The sequence below is a fragment of the Taudactylus pleione genome, unplaced genomic scaffold (assembly GCF_031769625.1).
Source record: "Taudactylus pleione unplaced genomic scaffold, aTauple2 ptg000156l, whole genome shotgun sequence".
NCBI lineage: Eukaryota > Metazoa > Chordata > Amphibia > Anura > Myobatrachidae > Taudactylus > Taudactylus pleione.
In genome coordinates this window covers 8,323,320-8,338,020 of record NW_028284558.1, presented here as the reverse complement: position 1 = coordinate 8,338,020, position 14,701 = coordinate 8,323,320, and the positions used below count along the sequence as shown (strand labels likewise).

General features: G+C 41.4%; 1 protein-coding gene across 1 annotated transcript in view; it reads right to left on the bottom strand.

Annotated features, from left to right (window-relative positions):
• LOC148521626 (sodium channel protein type 2 subunit alpha-like) overlaps nt 1–14,701 on the bottom strand; it is a 129,568-nt gene that overhangs the window by 63,823 nt on the left and 51,044 nt on the right. The window contains 4 exon segments of the mRNA XM_088474833.1: nt 585–941; nt 1,572–1,745; nt 3,175–3,416; nt 4,016–4,148. Of these exon segments, the coding sequence (XP_088330959.1) occupies nt 585–941; nt 1,572–1,745; nt 3,175–3,416; nt 4,016–4,148 (906 nt within the window).

The window sequence follows — 14,701 nt, the reverse complement described above, 5'->3', positions numbered from 1 at the left end:
ATTGTATTAGACCACAGTATACTAGCTGTATTCAAACTTAAGGAACTACATTTTTACAACAGGAAGGTGTCATGGAAAATGTCTATTGGGAGCAAAGGAAATGCAGGCATACAATGTTGTTAAATGGACGGTCAACATATGTACTTCTTCTTAACATCTCCAATATACGTATATATGTGATAACATTACGAAGCCAACTGGTAACTTGTTCTGGTCTCCCCTGAAGGATAGAATTGAAACTAGCCACTGTTAAATTTTACAATCATTAGACGCAGACTAGAAATGAAAATGATGCTGCCAGCCGCGGGCAGAGCTACCACCAGCATTATCATAGATGCCATGTGCTAAGCTTACACTGAGGACAGTGGACCTTATTGTCTTTCTTTCTGAGTATTAATATCTCCATCCATTTGACTATATCCCTTATAGATAACAAGATGATTGGCAAAACATTCAGCCATTTATGGATGAAAGTAGGCATCCACTTCTTTAAAACACAAGTTTAACTCTCTTCTAAATTGTATCAAAGTTGCTTCAGCACAACCCATATATGTGTGTGTAGTAAATATAAAATGTTAACATACCACTAGATTTCCAATTACCATGACTAACATGAACACCAAGAGGCACATAGATTGTCCGGCCACCTCCATACAGTCCCACATGGTCTCGATCCATTCTCCACACAGCACTCGGAAAACAATCAAGAATGAATGGAAGAAGTCATTCATGTGCCAGCGAGGAAGCTCACAGTCTGCAGAAATTTTACAGACACATTCCTTATAGCTTTTACCAAATAGCTGCATGCCGACCACAGCAAAGATAAACACGATGATGGCCAACACCAAGGTCAAGTTTCCCAAAGCTCCCACGGAATTGCCAATGATCTTGATCAGCATATTGAGTGTTGGCCATGATTTTGCCAACTTGAAGACACGGAGCTGAAAAAATTTAATAATTTAATAATTTATGCATTAAATTAGGCTAATAAAGACGAACATACATGTCATATGATAAGGATAGTTTAAGTTAAAACTCCTAAAGATTACAAATAACTAATTTACATAAAAAAACAAAAATAACATCTTGTCATCTTATGTTCATGTGGGACATAGAAGTATACTCCAAAACATTGCACCTTCCATCAGTACACAGAGATGCTACAGCAGATTCTTACAGTTAATATATTACTGAAGGTTTCATGACAAAAGTAGAAAAAAAAATTAAAATCAAAAGAAGAATGTTATATGTGAAGTGACACATAACCTGAGAAGCACAATGTAAAAAAAAACCTAATACTGAATATGTACATACATACAATGACTGTATAATTATAGGAACCTAATTCAACCATGAATAAAAGACAAAGTAAGATGTGAAACTGTTTCAGTGTTCTGTAGTAAAAAAAAATATAGACATCCACTGTATAGTCTGTTTTATCTTTACTCCACTTTCATATTTGTTGCATAGTGTAGTTAACTCTACTGTGCAATGTATATAAAGTGAACAAAACTACTACATTCAAAACCTACCAACATTCAAAACCAATGATATTATACATCTTAAATTACCAATCTAAAGGATCGAAGTACTGTGAATCCTCCGGTTGTTGAAAGCCCAAGTTCCATTAAACTAAGACTCACAATAATTCCATCAAAGATATTCCAGCCTTCCTGGAAATAATAGTAAGGATGCAACGCGATCAGCTTAAAAAACATTTCTGCTGTAAAGATTCCAGTAAAAACCTAGAAATGCAATAAAAAGTGCAGTTTATAATATTGAATGATTAAGATTCAGTGCTTTTACATGGCTAAGACAAGATCTATTATGAACATGAAACATTTTTATGATACATCAAGATTGCATTTAGGAGAATATTTAACAAGGATCAAAGTGGTGTGTTCATATTGCGTCTTCCACAAAAGGAGGATATTGTTGTTTTTCTGCCAATTTATTGTATAACAGTGTGCTGTAGGGTACTCTGCAAACATTGTACTGCTTTACCACTGTTTATCATTTTTACCAAATACCACCAGAAATTTTCTTAACTACACTCTACCCATTTTCAACCTTTTAAAAAAAGATAAAAGTGTACTTAACATTATCAAACCGTGACATTCTACTATTATCATTAAAATCAGTCGAGTCATTAAATTATTATGAATGCTTATTGCAATGATGCCAAAGAGGTAAGAACTATAACTGAAGCCAATAGGACAATCACCAATGTAGCAAGAAATATACATTCCTTTTGGAGATTTGTTTACTGTTTACCTGTTTTATTACTCTGTTTTGGCAAGGATATCTTTTTTTAAAATGCATTTCATATTTTTTTGGGGGGTTGAATAATTTGTATTTGTTGTTATTTACACACACACACACGCACATATGTACACACACACGCACACTAGCTGTTGGTGGCTCCTGAATGTCAATTTTCTTTTATTTCTTTGTGCTTTTGAAAAGGGATACAATATCCAGGCAAAGGGGATACCAGCACCTGTCAGAATCCCGGTGCCAGCATCTCGAAGGTAAGTAGCAGGGTTAGGGTTAGTGGTTAGGCACTAGGGGGAGGTTGGGTGTGAGCACTAGGGGGGAGGTTAGGTTTAGGCACCAGGTAGGGAGGGTTAGGGGTAGGAGAAGGGTTAGGATACTGACCAGCAGGTGTTGGTATCCCAACCCTGTCAGGATGCCGGTGTCGGGATTTTGACCACCGGGATCCTGAGTGCCGGCATCCCTTACCCAACCCATTGAAAACCATGGGGAGAGTTAAAAAGTCTGACTACGTAGAAATCCACTTAAGATTTTCACAATTTCAATTTTCGAATATAAACAGGCAAAATGAGGTAGGTGGTCTTAGGCGCAGTAAACGGCAGAGAAAAGATTACTTTAAACTTTTTATCCTTTTAAAATAGGCCCCATAGAGTGTGCTGCCATAGCTCATACTAATTATACATGCTAGATAGTAGTGACTATGCACTGCATGCTCATGCCATGCCATTGAACAACTCTCCCTTTGTTGAATCATCGGATAACTGTGCGGACTGCACAGAGATACTAACAAAGTAAGAGACAAAATAAATCAGTAATCATATAATGTGCTAATATACATGAGTAAATTGTGTTTTATCCTTCATTATTTATTTAGGGCTGATTTATATTTGGAGAACCCACCTGATTTCCGACAGAAAGAACATTAATGAAATCCTTAGTCATGTGGGCATGCTCCATGGCCATGAAAATAGTGTTTAGGACAATGCAGATGGTAATAGCCAGGTCTACAAATGGGTCCATCACAATCAGTTTTACAATGTCTTTAATTCTCAGCCAAAGATCACTGCAGTCCCAGATTAGAAAGCAATTAGCAAATTTATACCAGCATGGAGGGCACTTCTGTTGTCTTGACTCTTCAAGTTCTGAAATGAGATGTAACAACCTTGAACTTGCGTACATTTGTTTTGGAGACAGTTTGCTCTACTTAACACTGCTGTCCCTGACATCACACAACAAGCACCAGGGGAGCGGGAAGATGGACATGGATAGGCCCTGTACAAGCTGTAAACGGTAGCCATAGACCTTACCAGGGCCGTAACTAGGGGTGTGTGACCGGTGCCGCTGTACAAAGTGCAGGACTCTGTGGGCAGCGCTGTTACTGCTCCACAGCCCTTGCTTCTGGCAAGTAGGTTGCTTAGAACGACACCCTGCAGCCAGTATCACTCTTGCAGTGCCGGCGGAGTGTCTGTGTGCCACTGATTGGCGCAATCTCAGGATGCTTCAGTCAGCACTGTACTTACCAAGCACAGGGCGCATATAAGCCCTGTTATGGCTCTGGACCTTGCCACCCCATCATACTTGAGCCCTGGGCGACGGCAACGGTAGCACATTCCTTGTTACGACCCTGCTACTCAAAATTGTGATTAATCCAGCTACAGCAATCTGTTATACACAGGTTTATTTTGTACTAGAAAACTATAGATTTTTTTTTTATGTCAATGTCACTTAATAAGCTTCCTACCTTCCATTGTATTTGTTAGGATAGTAGCAATGCTTAAAGCCCTTTGTCTCACAGTTGGATCTTCCAGCAAATCCATGGAGATTTTGTATGAACTTAGTCGTCTTTTGTTTACATCTGTCTCTGTAGTAGTGCCCTAGAAACCAAAGGGCACACAGTCATTCAAACTGTTATCATCACACACCTTATGAAGCTCATTCAGCTTTGTACACATAAGAGAAGATATAAGTGGCCTGCCGCAAGAAAATTACATTCATCTTACGATATGTGCAACTCACAATAACACATCATCATGTCCACAGGAAGATATGTTTAAAGTGCATCAATATAGGTTTTAATATATGCCGGAGACACCATTTATCATCATAAAAAAGTTTTAAATACATTTTATTTTTTAAAACCACAGCATACTTCCCCACCCCATGAGGGGGATCCAATTGAGCCAGTAAGTCACAACCTGGATTGATTACTGCAGCTAGTGCTGGTATAGGACAGTCAATAACAGGAAATCCCCCAGCATGGCTAGATCCAGAGTTCTGACAAGCTTCAATGAGGTTCAGTGATACAATAAGGTTTGTTGATAAAAAGTATCAATGAACATCATTGTATCAAGAAAATACATTGGCGTTGGACCACACACAGGTCTAACCATTACTGACCAGAGGGCTTTCCCATGCTCTGTCTCATAAGAGGGAAGTCGCTCTGTAATGGTTAGTTACTGGCAGGCTTCTTGGCCTGACATCTGTGATGAGACTCCATAAGGAGCAGTATGTGGTGTCCCTCTGTTTTCGTTTTTAATTTTCCTCATGGATTCCTAGCATTGAGTTAGAAGGCGATCAAATTATATTTCACTGATTAATAAATTAGCAAAAGAGGAATTTAGAGCATAGGCTTAACTACCATAGGTGCCAGGGGTGCAGCTGCTATGGGGCCTGGAGCTGATGGGAGCCCAGCTTCCTTGTCAAAGTTACATGTGTTATAATAATTTTTCACCATTTGGTGGTACATTGTGGCCCAAATATCTAGTTACGCCCCTGCACAACAGATCCTAACAGGAGTAACAGCAGATGCTTACATCTCTAACTATGTAGTAAAAAAAGTTTTACTGTATTCATTCTACTCCTAAAAATACATATATGAAGTGTTATGTAATCTCGGTACGCATGTTTCTATAATAAATTTTCCTAATACATACTAATTTTTTATGTAGTATCAGCATTTTAAGTAGTGCTGTAAAATATATTTCAGTGTCATCATAATAAATAATCCATATAGATCATACTTGCCTACTTTTGAAAAAGTGTTTCAGGGAGATTGTGATAGTAACACCTATGAGCGTGGTGGTAAAGTGGGCGTGTACTGATACATCTGAGCGACGTGCCATAAACCTGATTTACATCCAAATGCAAATGAGCCCCAAACCAGCTAGTAAGATCTACTTGTTGATGAAAACACACTGATACTTTTCAGAAAATACATGTAGCCATAGGGATCATTGTGCCTTATAACCAATGCAGAGAAATAATACTAATGATCCCATTCTAATATATGTAAATATCTCTGACTTTTTTAACATAATAGCTTCATAATGGGGATACGATGCAATCAGGGAGATTGCTAGACACTTCAGGGAGACAGGGAGATTGCTACTATTTCAGGGAGTCTCCCTGACAACGAGGGAGAGTTGGCAAGTATGCATATAAATTTGAATTGTAACATTGTAAAACAAAAAAGTTTAAAACATCACAGGGCTGATTTAGGTGCCCATTTTACCTGGGTGCAGAATATGCAGCCAATTAAACCATGTTGCACTACCTGTAGTGCAAGTACAAATATTGTTTTGCATGCAGGTGGCATGCTCTGTGTGCTATGCACACATTCATTTTTACACTGCATTCAGATTTGTTTAGGCCACAGGCCTGTCATAACGCTAAATCAGCTTGTGCATTTTACATTTAAGTTTACTGTACATCCTGCAGCTAGATGTGCTACTAACATTAAGCTAACCCCCATAAAATGTATATCTATACATTTTTTGTTTGTGGCAGGCAAATAAATAAGTAATAATAATGATAATAATATAAAAGGTACACCACACCAAGTGTGTAAGCTCTAGGCTGATGTAAAAGTGGATTACTCAGCTGGTCGACACTGCAGCTCATATCCGTAGGGGAATCTCCCACACACTGTTCTGGCTACTGGAAAAAATCAGCTCCTTTGTACATTTTCCGGAACTCTAATCATAATCATGTAAATCTGGCACAATTACATTAGTACATCACTCATAATTGTATCAAGGTGACGTGGGTGGGAAATGTTACAGTGGGGATTGTACATGCACCTCTGAATGTCATTTCACTCCTTGAACTGTACATTCCCCAGTGGTTTAGCTATAGTAACAATGTGCCCACACAGACCTTAAAATAAGACACTTCTGGGTAGTTGACGTTTGTATCACCTGACAATACATAGCTTGCGCTCTACGCTTTCTGAGTAACTATGATATAAAATGTACTGCAAAATATAAATATTGGGAAGCACCTATTACAAACTTTATAATCAGAAAACGTGAAGTAGCGCTTTTCCTAACGTCAGCACATCATTATTACAGGCATTCCATATGTGAAAACACTGCATGTAATAACAGTAAATTACGGCAAGCATATAATACTGTAGAACACTTGAAAGAAAACTTGACCACATTAGATGAATTGAAAACTATAAATTTTGGTTGAGACCCAATATACTGAATAATAAATTGGATTGGTTATTTTCTAATATGACAGTTTCAGAAGTTCAAATGCAGGTACTGTATGCTCTGATAATACAATGACAATGGCAAAATATTGTACATTGTCAGGGAGACTCCCTGAAGCAGTAGCAATCTCCCTGTCTCCCTGAAGAGTCTAGCAATCTCCCTGATTGCACCTTACCCCCATTACGAAGCTGTTATATAAAACCCCCCGGATATATATACAGTCAGGTCCATAAATATTGGGACATCGACAGAATTTTCAGATTTTGGCCTCTATTCACCACCTCAATGATTTTGAAATGAAACAAACAAGATGTGCTTTAACTGCAGACTTTCAGATTTCATTTGAGGGTAATTACATCCAAATCGGGTGAACGGTGTAGGAATTACACCAGTTTCAATATGTGCCTCCCACTTTTTAAGGGGCCAAAAGTAATGGGACTATCAACTCAAAAGCTATTTCATGGACAGGTGTGGGCTATTCCCTCGTTATTTCATTATCAATTAAGCAGGTAAAAGGTCTGGAGTTGATTCTAGGTGTGACATTTGCATTTGGATGGAATCAGTTGCTGTCAACTCTCAATATGAGATCCAAAAAGCTGTCACTATCAGTGAAGCAAGCCATCATTAGACTGAAAAATCAAAACAAATCCATCAGAGAGATAGCAAAAACATTAGGTGTGGCCAAATCAACTGTTTGGGACATTCCTAAAAAGAAAGAACGCACCAGAGAGCTCAGCAACACCAAAAGACCCGGAAGACCATGGAAAACAACTGTGGTGGATGACAAAAGAATTATTTCCCTGGTGAAGAAAAACCCCTTCACAACAGTTGGCCAAATCAAGAACACTCTCCAGGGGGTAGATGTATATGTGTCAAAGTCAACAATCAAGAGAAGACTTCACAAGAGTAAATATATAGGGTTCACCACAAGATGCAAACCATTGGTGAGCCACAAAAACAGGAAGACCAGATTAGAGTTTGCCAAACAACATCTAAAAAAGCCATTACAGTTCTGGAACAACATCCTATGGACAGATGAGACAAAGATCAACTTGTACCAGAGTGATGGGAAGAGAAGAGTATGGAGAAGGAAAGGAACTGCTCTTGATCCAAAACATACCACCTCATCATTGAAGCATGGTGGTGGTAGTGTCATGGCGTGGGCATGTATGGCTGCCAATGGAACTGGTTCCCTTGTATTTATTGATGATGTGACTGCTGACAAAGGCAGCAGAATGAATTCTGAAGTGTTTCAGGCAATATTATATGCTCATATTCAGTCAAATGCTTCAGAACTCATTGGACGGCGCTTCACAGTGCAGATGGACAATGACCCGAAGCATACTGCAAAAGCAACCAAAGAGTTTTTTAAGGCTAAAAAGTGGAATGCTATGCAATGGCCAAGTCAATCCCCTGACCTGAATCCGACTGAGCATGCATTTCACTTGATGAAGACAAAACTGAAGGGAAAATGCCCCAAGAACAGGCAGGAACTGAAGACATTTGCAGTAGAGGCCTGGCAGACCATCACTAGGGATGAAAGTCAGCGTCTGGTGATGTCTATGCATTCCAGACTTCAGGCTGTAATTGCCTGCAAAGGATTTGCAACAAAGTATTAAAAAGTGAAAGTTAGATTTAGGATTGTTTAGTTTGTCCCATTACTTTTAGCCGCTTAAAAAGTGGGAGGCACATATAGAAACCGTTGTAATTCCTACACCGTTCACCTGATTTGGATGTAATTACCCTCAAATTAAATCTGAAAGTCTGCAGTTAAATCACATCTTGTTTGTTTCATTTCAAAGCCATTGTGGTGGTGAACAGAGGCCAAAATATGAAAATTCTGTCAATGTCCCAATATTTATGGACCTGACTGTACATTCAAATGGGATAATTAGTATAATTTCCCTGCATTGGTTATAATGCACAATGATCCCTATGGCTGCATGCGTTTTCTAAAAAGTATCAGTGTGTTTTCCTTAACAAATAGATCTTACTAACTGCTTTGGGGCTCATTTACAGTTAGATGTAAGTCAATTTTATGACACGCCTCACAGATGTAGCAGTAAACGCCCACTTTACCGCTGCGCTCATAGGTGTCACTTTCACAATCTCCCTGAAACACTTTTTCAAAAGTAGACAAGTATGTATGCTTTGGACATATGTCTGTATGGTTGCATAAAGCCTGCATCTTCTTACTATGCAGGCACATGAAAAATGTTTAGCAGTATAAACAATTTGCGCATCAGTGACTTATGTCACCTTATGCCTGGAGGGTCGGAATAGTGGCTAGCAATTGGAGATCTAGTGCAGTCAGGGAGTAGACATCCATACATCGGCAGACTCAACTTTAAGGAGGAAATATATCTTGTGGGACCCTATGAGTGGTGAGGAGCAGGTTCTTATGACCCAGTCCTGTTGGAGGGGCCCGACAGGGGCCAGGGACAGCTGCTGAGTGGGACAAGTGCGGTGCAGCGCGTAGTAATTTTCAGGGTTTCTCTTTTGGAGAGGAAGTGGCCACGCCTCCTGGATTTGGCAATGCCCCCCCCATCCCTCAATACCCAGTCTCTCAATAGACTTAAGAGCAAGACTATGAGCAGCACTATTTAGTCACTTCTGATTTATTAGTATTATTTATATGTTATATAAGTCACGTCGTCCATCTACAGTATTTGTGTTACTTAATTAACATGTACGTTTGGGCTCCTGCAGAAAGAAGATTCTCATTTTATGTCCATTGGAGAAAACAACAGATGTTTGTATTTAAATACGTTTATATTTATTAATACAATAGCTGAAGACACTGGGCAAGATTCTGAATGCGGATGGATCTTGTGGATTTCAGCATACTGCGCATGCACCAAAGAAAGAAATCGATGACTGTGCCTGCGCTAAATCAGACTGAAGCCTACAAAGAGAGTTCTCTAGTGCTTGCGTACTGATCCATCCTCCAACGGAGCACACTATCCGTAAATTAGGAAATTCTGGGCTATGACTGGGCGACGATCTTGCGAACACACGGATCTGTTCCATCCAGTAGGCGTGCCATCTGAGGAGTGTCGTGGGTGTGTAGGCCGCCTTTCATGCTCAATCATAGCGTGCGGACAGAGATGGGGGCGCCTTTTTCTGATGGATCTTTTGCACCCAGCATGGAGCGGGTGCAAGTCCAAATGCAGAAAAACAGGATAGGGCATCCACATGCAGTCGCATGGTTTTTCTAAATACACGTGTGGATTCTTACATTAGCATAAGCTAGTAAGCCGGCTGCGGTCTGGTAAACTGCTGGTGCTGGCGGCCCTGCGCAATGTTATGGTGTCATGGTCCCGGGGAGGGTGTCACAGGGCGCTCGGAAGCCCTGTTACGGCACTGCATCTGACTGAACATAAACATGTGAATACGCTTTTTCTCATGTGCATATGCCCTGTTACAGAGTTGTACACTATGCCGATATTTTCACAGTTGAGCAATTATCGGTAAACTGCACATGCTTCTATGTCGCACTGCATATATGTCAAGGTACATTACCGTAGTTGCTTGCAGATACTTTTTACTCTCAGTGTGATTGACAGTCAGGGAGCATTTAGAGAGGTAACGCAGAGTGCTAGCAAAGAATGCAGGTGTGTCGCAACCATTTTCGGGTAGTGTCACAGCCGGCATCTGCGATCCCGTATACAGTACACATGGCCCCGGCATCTCGGTACACATGGCCATTCTGTGCGACCGTAGCGTGACTCAGATGACCAATAATCAAAGGACCTGCAACCAATGCTGCGTCTTCGTACCCAGATGCTTGTATTTGCAAAGCTGCAGGAGGGCGTCTCATCACATTACTCAGCATCTGCAAACAAAGATGCAGCAGTGGCGGCATTAGCGTACATCTCTGAATCAGGCCCTATATACTGTATATAGCATTCATGTTCTCTCGGAGGGGAGATGAAGCAGGTAGCTGATGGAGGAGGGAACGTGTAATTTGTGTGATTATTCTCGGATCTATGAAGAGGAGGTGGGGCCAAAGTGATATTGGTCCCACCCCCACTCTCTAGGGAATCAGTATGATTTACCATCAGCCGCATGGCCGGCAGTTCAAATCCCGACAGCGGCCGCCCGGCAGGGGTGAAAATCCAGATCGTCCAAGGGTAAGTATTTACTAAACCTATTCTACCCCCTAACCCTCCCTTAGGGGTGCCTCGCCCCTCCCAGTGTCTAACCCTAATTCCCCCCTCTAAGTGACTAGACCTAACCCCCCCTTCCCTGCCGCCTAAACCTGGGGGGGTGCCTAACTCTAACCTTCCGGGGGTGCCTAACCCTAAACCCCCCTTCCCTAGCCTAACCCTAACCTCCCGCAGGGGTGCCTAACCCTAAGTCCCCCCCAGGAGCCCCTAACCTAACCCTCCCTTCCCATGGCTGTCCGCACCTGGCGCCCAGCTTACCTTTGATCGGTAAGCCGGGTGATGGGCTCCCGGTTTAGGTCTAATGGCAGGCGTCGGGATTTCGACACCTGTCATTAGACTCCTGCAGGGATTAGACAGTTGGGAAGCCGGTGGTCGGGATTACGTCCATCGGCTTCCCGACTGCTACCCCTCTTTAGATCAGCGAATCAATGCCACGAGGGGATGAGGCTCCAACTGCAGGATGCTGCAGTGCCCCAAACGTTACAGCATGATTGACAGAAAATGTTACAGAAAATGTGGGTGTGTCGGCCCTCTTTTCTGGTCATGCTGAACCCAGTGGGATGCAGCTTCACTGCATTTCTACCGACTTTTAGGCTGCCCCCTCCCAGATGGGGGAGGCCAGGTTGGCTCTCTTGTCACAGCGGGTGGGCAATGCAGAAGGGGGTGGTGGCTCAATCGCGTCATTGTGGCCCCACCCCCCGCTGTACAGAGCCAATAATACAGGCACTGTAACCTGGGGGCGGGGCTACGATGCCATGACGCGATTCAGCGTGAATTGCGTCTTTCCCCCCTGACTGACAACTTTTGCGCAGTAAGTGGGCAGTCACGGGTTGAGTGCGGGTGGCAATGGGGGGTGTGGGCTGGCGGTGGTCAGTTCCGGGAGACTTGCCCAGTCTTCCGTGTGGTCGGGAGCACCACATGATTTTTGGGAGGCTCCCGACCATTTCAGTAGAGTAGGTTAGTATGCTTCACTGGCTTCAGCAGCATGAATTTCCCAGCCATTCTGAGTAACCTGATGGTAGCTTCTATGACCGATGTTCACGCAGATCAGAGAAGCTGGCAAGAGGCGACTATTTACACAAGACTTATCCTGCGGCAATAGCATATTATCGTACAGCCACTGCGTACAAAGACATGATCTAGCCCCATCTCTGAGGTCCTCAGACTGTCGGGATGGGGGGATTTCTGGGTATTCATTGTTTGACCTATATTCATAACAATATAATTTATGAGTAACTCGCTACATCACTAAGATAATCATCACTCAGGTATCATACAGTCTGTGGCTCAGTCTCTTCTCAGGTATTTAATTCAAATAAATAAACTCGGAAATATAAGTGTAACTGGTAAAATGGCAGCTGCTACTTAGGGGTAGATTAACTAAAGTGAGAGTTTTTAGAAGTGAGTTTTTTTTTCAATATTAGATTTGTATTGATTTTATGAAGCCTATCGGGAGTTAAATACATCGTGTGAATAAGTTTATAAAACATTTCCACATGGGAAATACATTTTGAAATATGGAAGCACGGTCTAAAAATAGTCCTCCAATCATTTTCTGTAAAATATCTAGGGGTCTATTTACTAAGCAGTGTTAGGAGACAGAGTGAAAAGTGATAAGGTGCCAGCCAATCGGCTCCCAACTGTCATTTTTCAAACACAGCCTGTGAGGTGGCAGTTAGGAGCGGAGTGTCTGGCCCCTTATCACTTTTCATTCTGTCTCCTAACACTGCTTAGTAAATAGACCCCTTAGAGAGATCCAATTCCCATTTCAATAGAGCCGGAAAAGCTACGGATTTGGAAGCACCTACCAATAAACTATACCACCGGGATATACTTTATTATAGCCCCCTCAGAAGAGTCTATCTAAAATATACTTTGGGGTAGCCTGCAATGGTTGAGAGCCCAAATGTAAACTCTGCAACCAGTGGCGTAACTGTAGGTATTTATAAAAATCCTTTGATGAAACAGAGAACAATTCTTGAATGCAGGAGAAGGGAAGCAGTACACCATTTGACATTACATCATTCAGCCCCTGAGCTACCCAGAAATCAAATTTCAAATCAGGAATTAAAACAGCTATACTATACAAACTGAGATTAGTAGTGGGAAGTCGAAAATCATTCAATCTAGCTATAGCTTTATGCCATGCAGACACAGAGGCAATTATTGCCATCGAAGAAGAGGGCCACTGGCTTTTACAGGTGTGCAGTAACCACAGTAAATCGGATAATGGAAAAGGATGATACATGTTCCGTTCCAAAATGACCCATGGTAGACATCCAGCTAAAACCAATCTCCAAACTTTCTTATAATACACACCCACTGGTACAATTCTAGGTCTGGAAATGCCAGACCCCCCTCTGACTTAGGTAGGGACATAATACATCTAGGCAATCAAGGTTTTTTGGACTACCAAACATATTTTATAAAAAAAGAAATCCAATAAAATTTAGATAACAGCGATAAAGGGAGTAACTTAGGAATTGTACGAAATAGGTACATTAACTTAAAGCAGCAATTCGGCCCAACCATGAAATTTCTTGTAAAATCCAGTCAGCTGTTAAGAGTGAAGAGGGGTAGAAGTTGCATGCCACAATATCAGCCCCCCTCTTTGGAATCCGAACCCCCAAATAAGTAAGACTCTTATCCTGCCATGCATAGTTATAAACCCCTTTGAGTCTAGTCAAAAGCTTAGGAGAGAAATTTATCGGGAGTGCTTCTGTTTCAGCCAGATTTAGTTTATAATAGTACACTCTGGAGTATTCCTCCAATGTTTTATATAAAGACGGCAATGATGATTCATGGCTAGTAAGACACATTAGTACGTCGTCAGCAAATAAGAAGATTTTATGAGATGAGCCTCCCAACCGAGGACCCTGTATAGCCGCAGTTTTCCTAATAGCTGCCGCCAAGGGTTCTATAGCTAGCGCAATAACCAAAGGGGAAAGTGGACAACCTTTCCGAGTGCCATTTGATATAGAGAAAGCCGAGGAGAGAAGACCATTCGCAAAAACATTAGCTGAAGGGTTAGAATAAAGAGCCAATATAGAGGACAAAGTTCTATCTTGCAACCCAAACCGACTCAGAACAGCAGATAAATAACCCCAATGCAGTCTGTCAAATGCTTGTTTGGCATCCAACTTAAGCAATAACAATGTATATCCAGATACAGCAAATAAATCCACCAAATTAAAAATCCAGCCCTAGTGTTATCCGAAGGTTGTCTACCCAAATTAAACCCAGCCTGATCTTGGTTAATCAATGAGGGTATTAACGGACTCAACCTATTTGCTATTAATTTGGCATATACCTTAACATCAGTATTCAAAAGTGCTATTGGTCTATAATTAGTAACTAATAAGGGGTTCTTCCCTGGTTTAGGAAGTGCCATAATTTGTGCCTCCAGCATTTCTCTTGGGAAACATCCTCTGTCTGAGGCTTCATTATACAATAGCATAAGGACTGGAGCCAATTCCTCCTTGAAAGTTTTTTAAAAAAGCAATGATATAGCCATCTGGGCCGGGAGCTTTATTTAACGGTAAGGATTCTATTGCAGCGGCTATTCTACTGCCTACTCTATCACCCTGAACATAAAACTTAGGTCTCAGCCTAAATAAATTTCTATGCATCTCACAAAAAGTGAAACGGTTCCATTCATCCCTGGCCTTAAACAGATCTTTAAAAATAGTACCATCGGTAGGGGAACGTTTATGTTGCTCTTCTCAATCACTTATATGAACTTCCAAAGTAACATGTCATTGT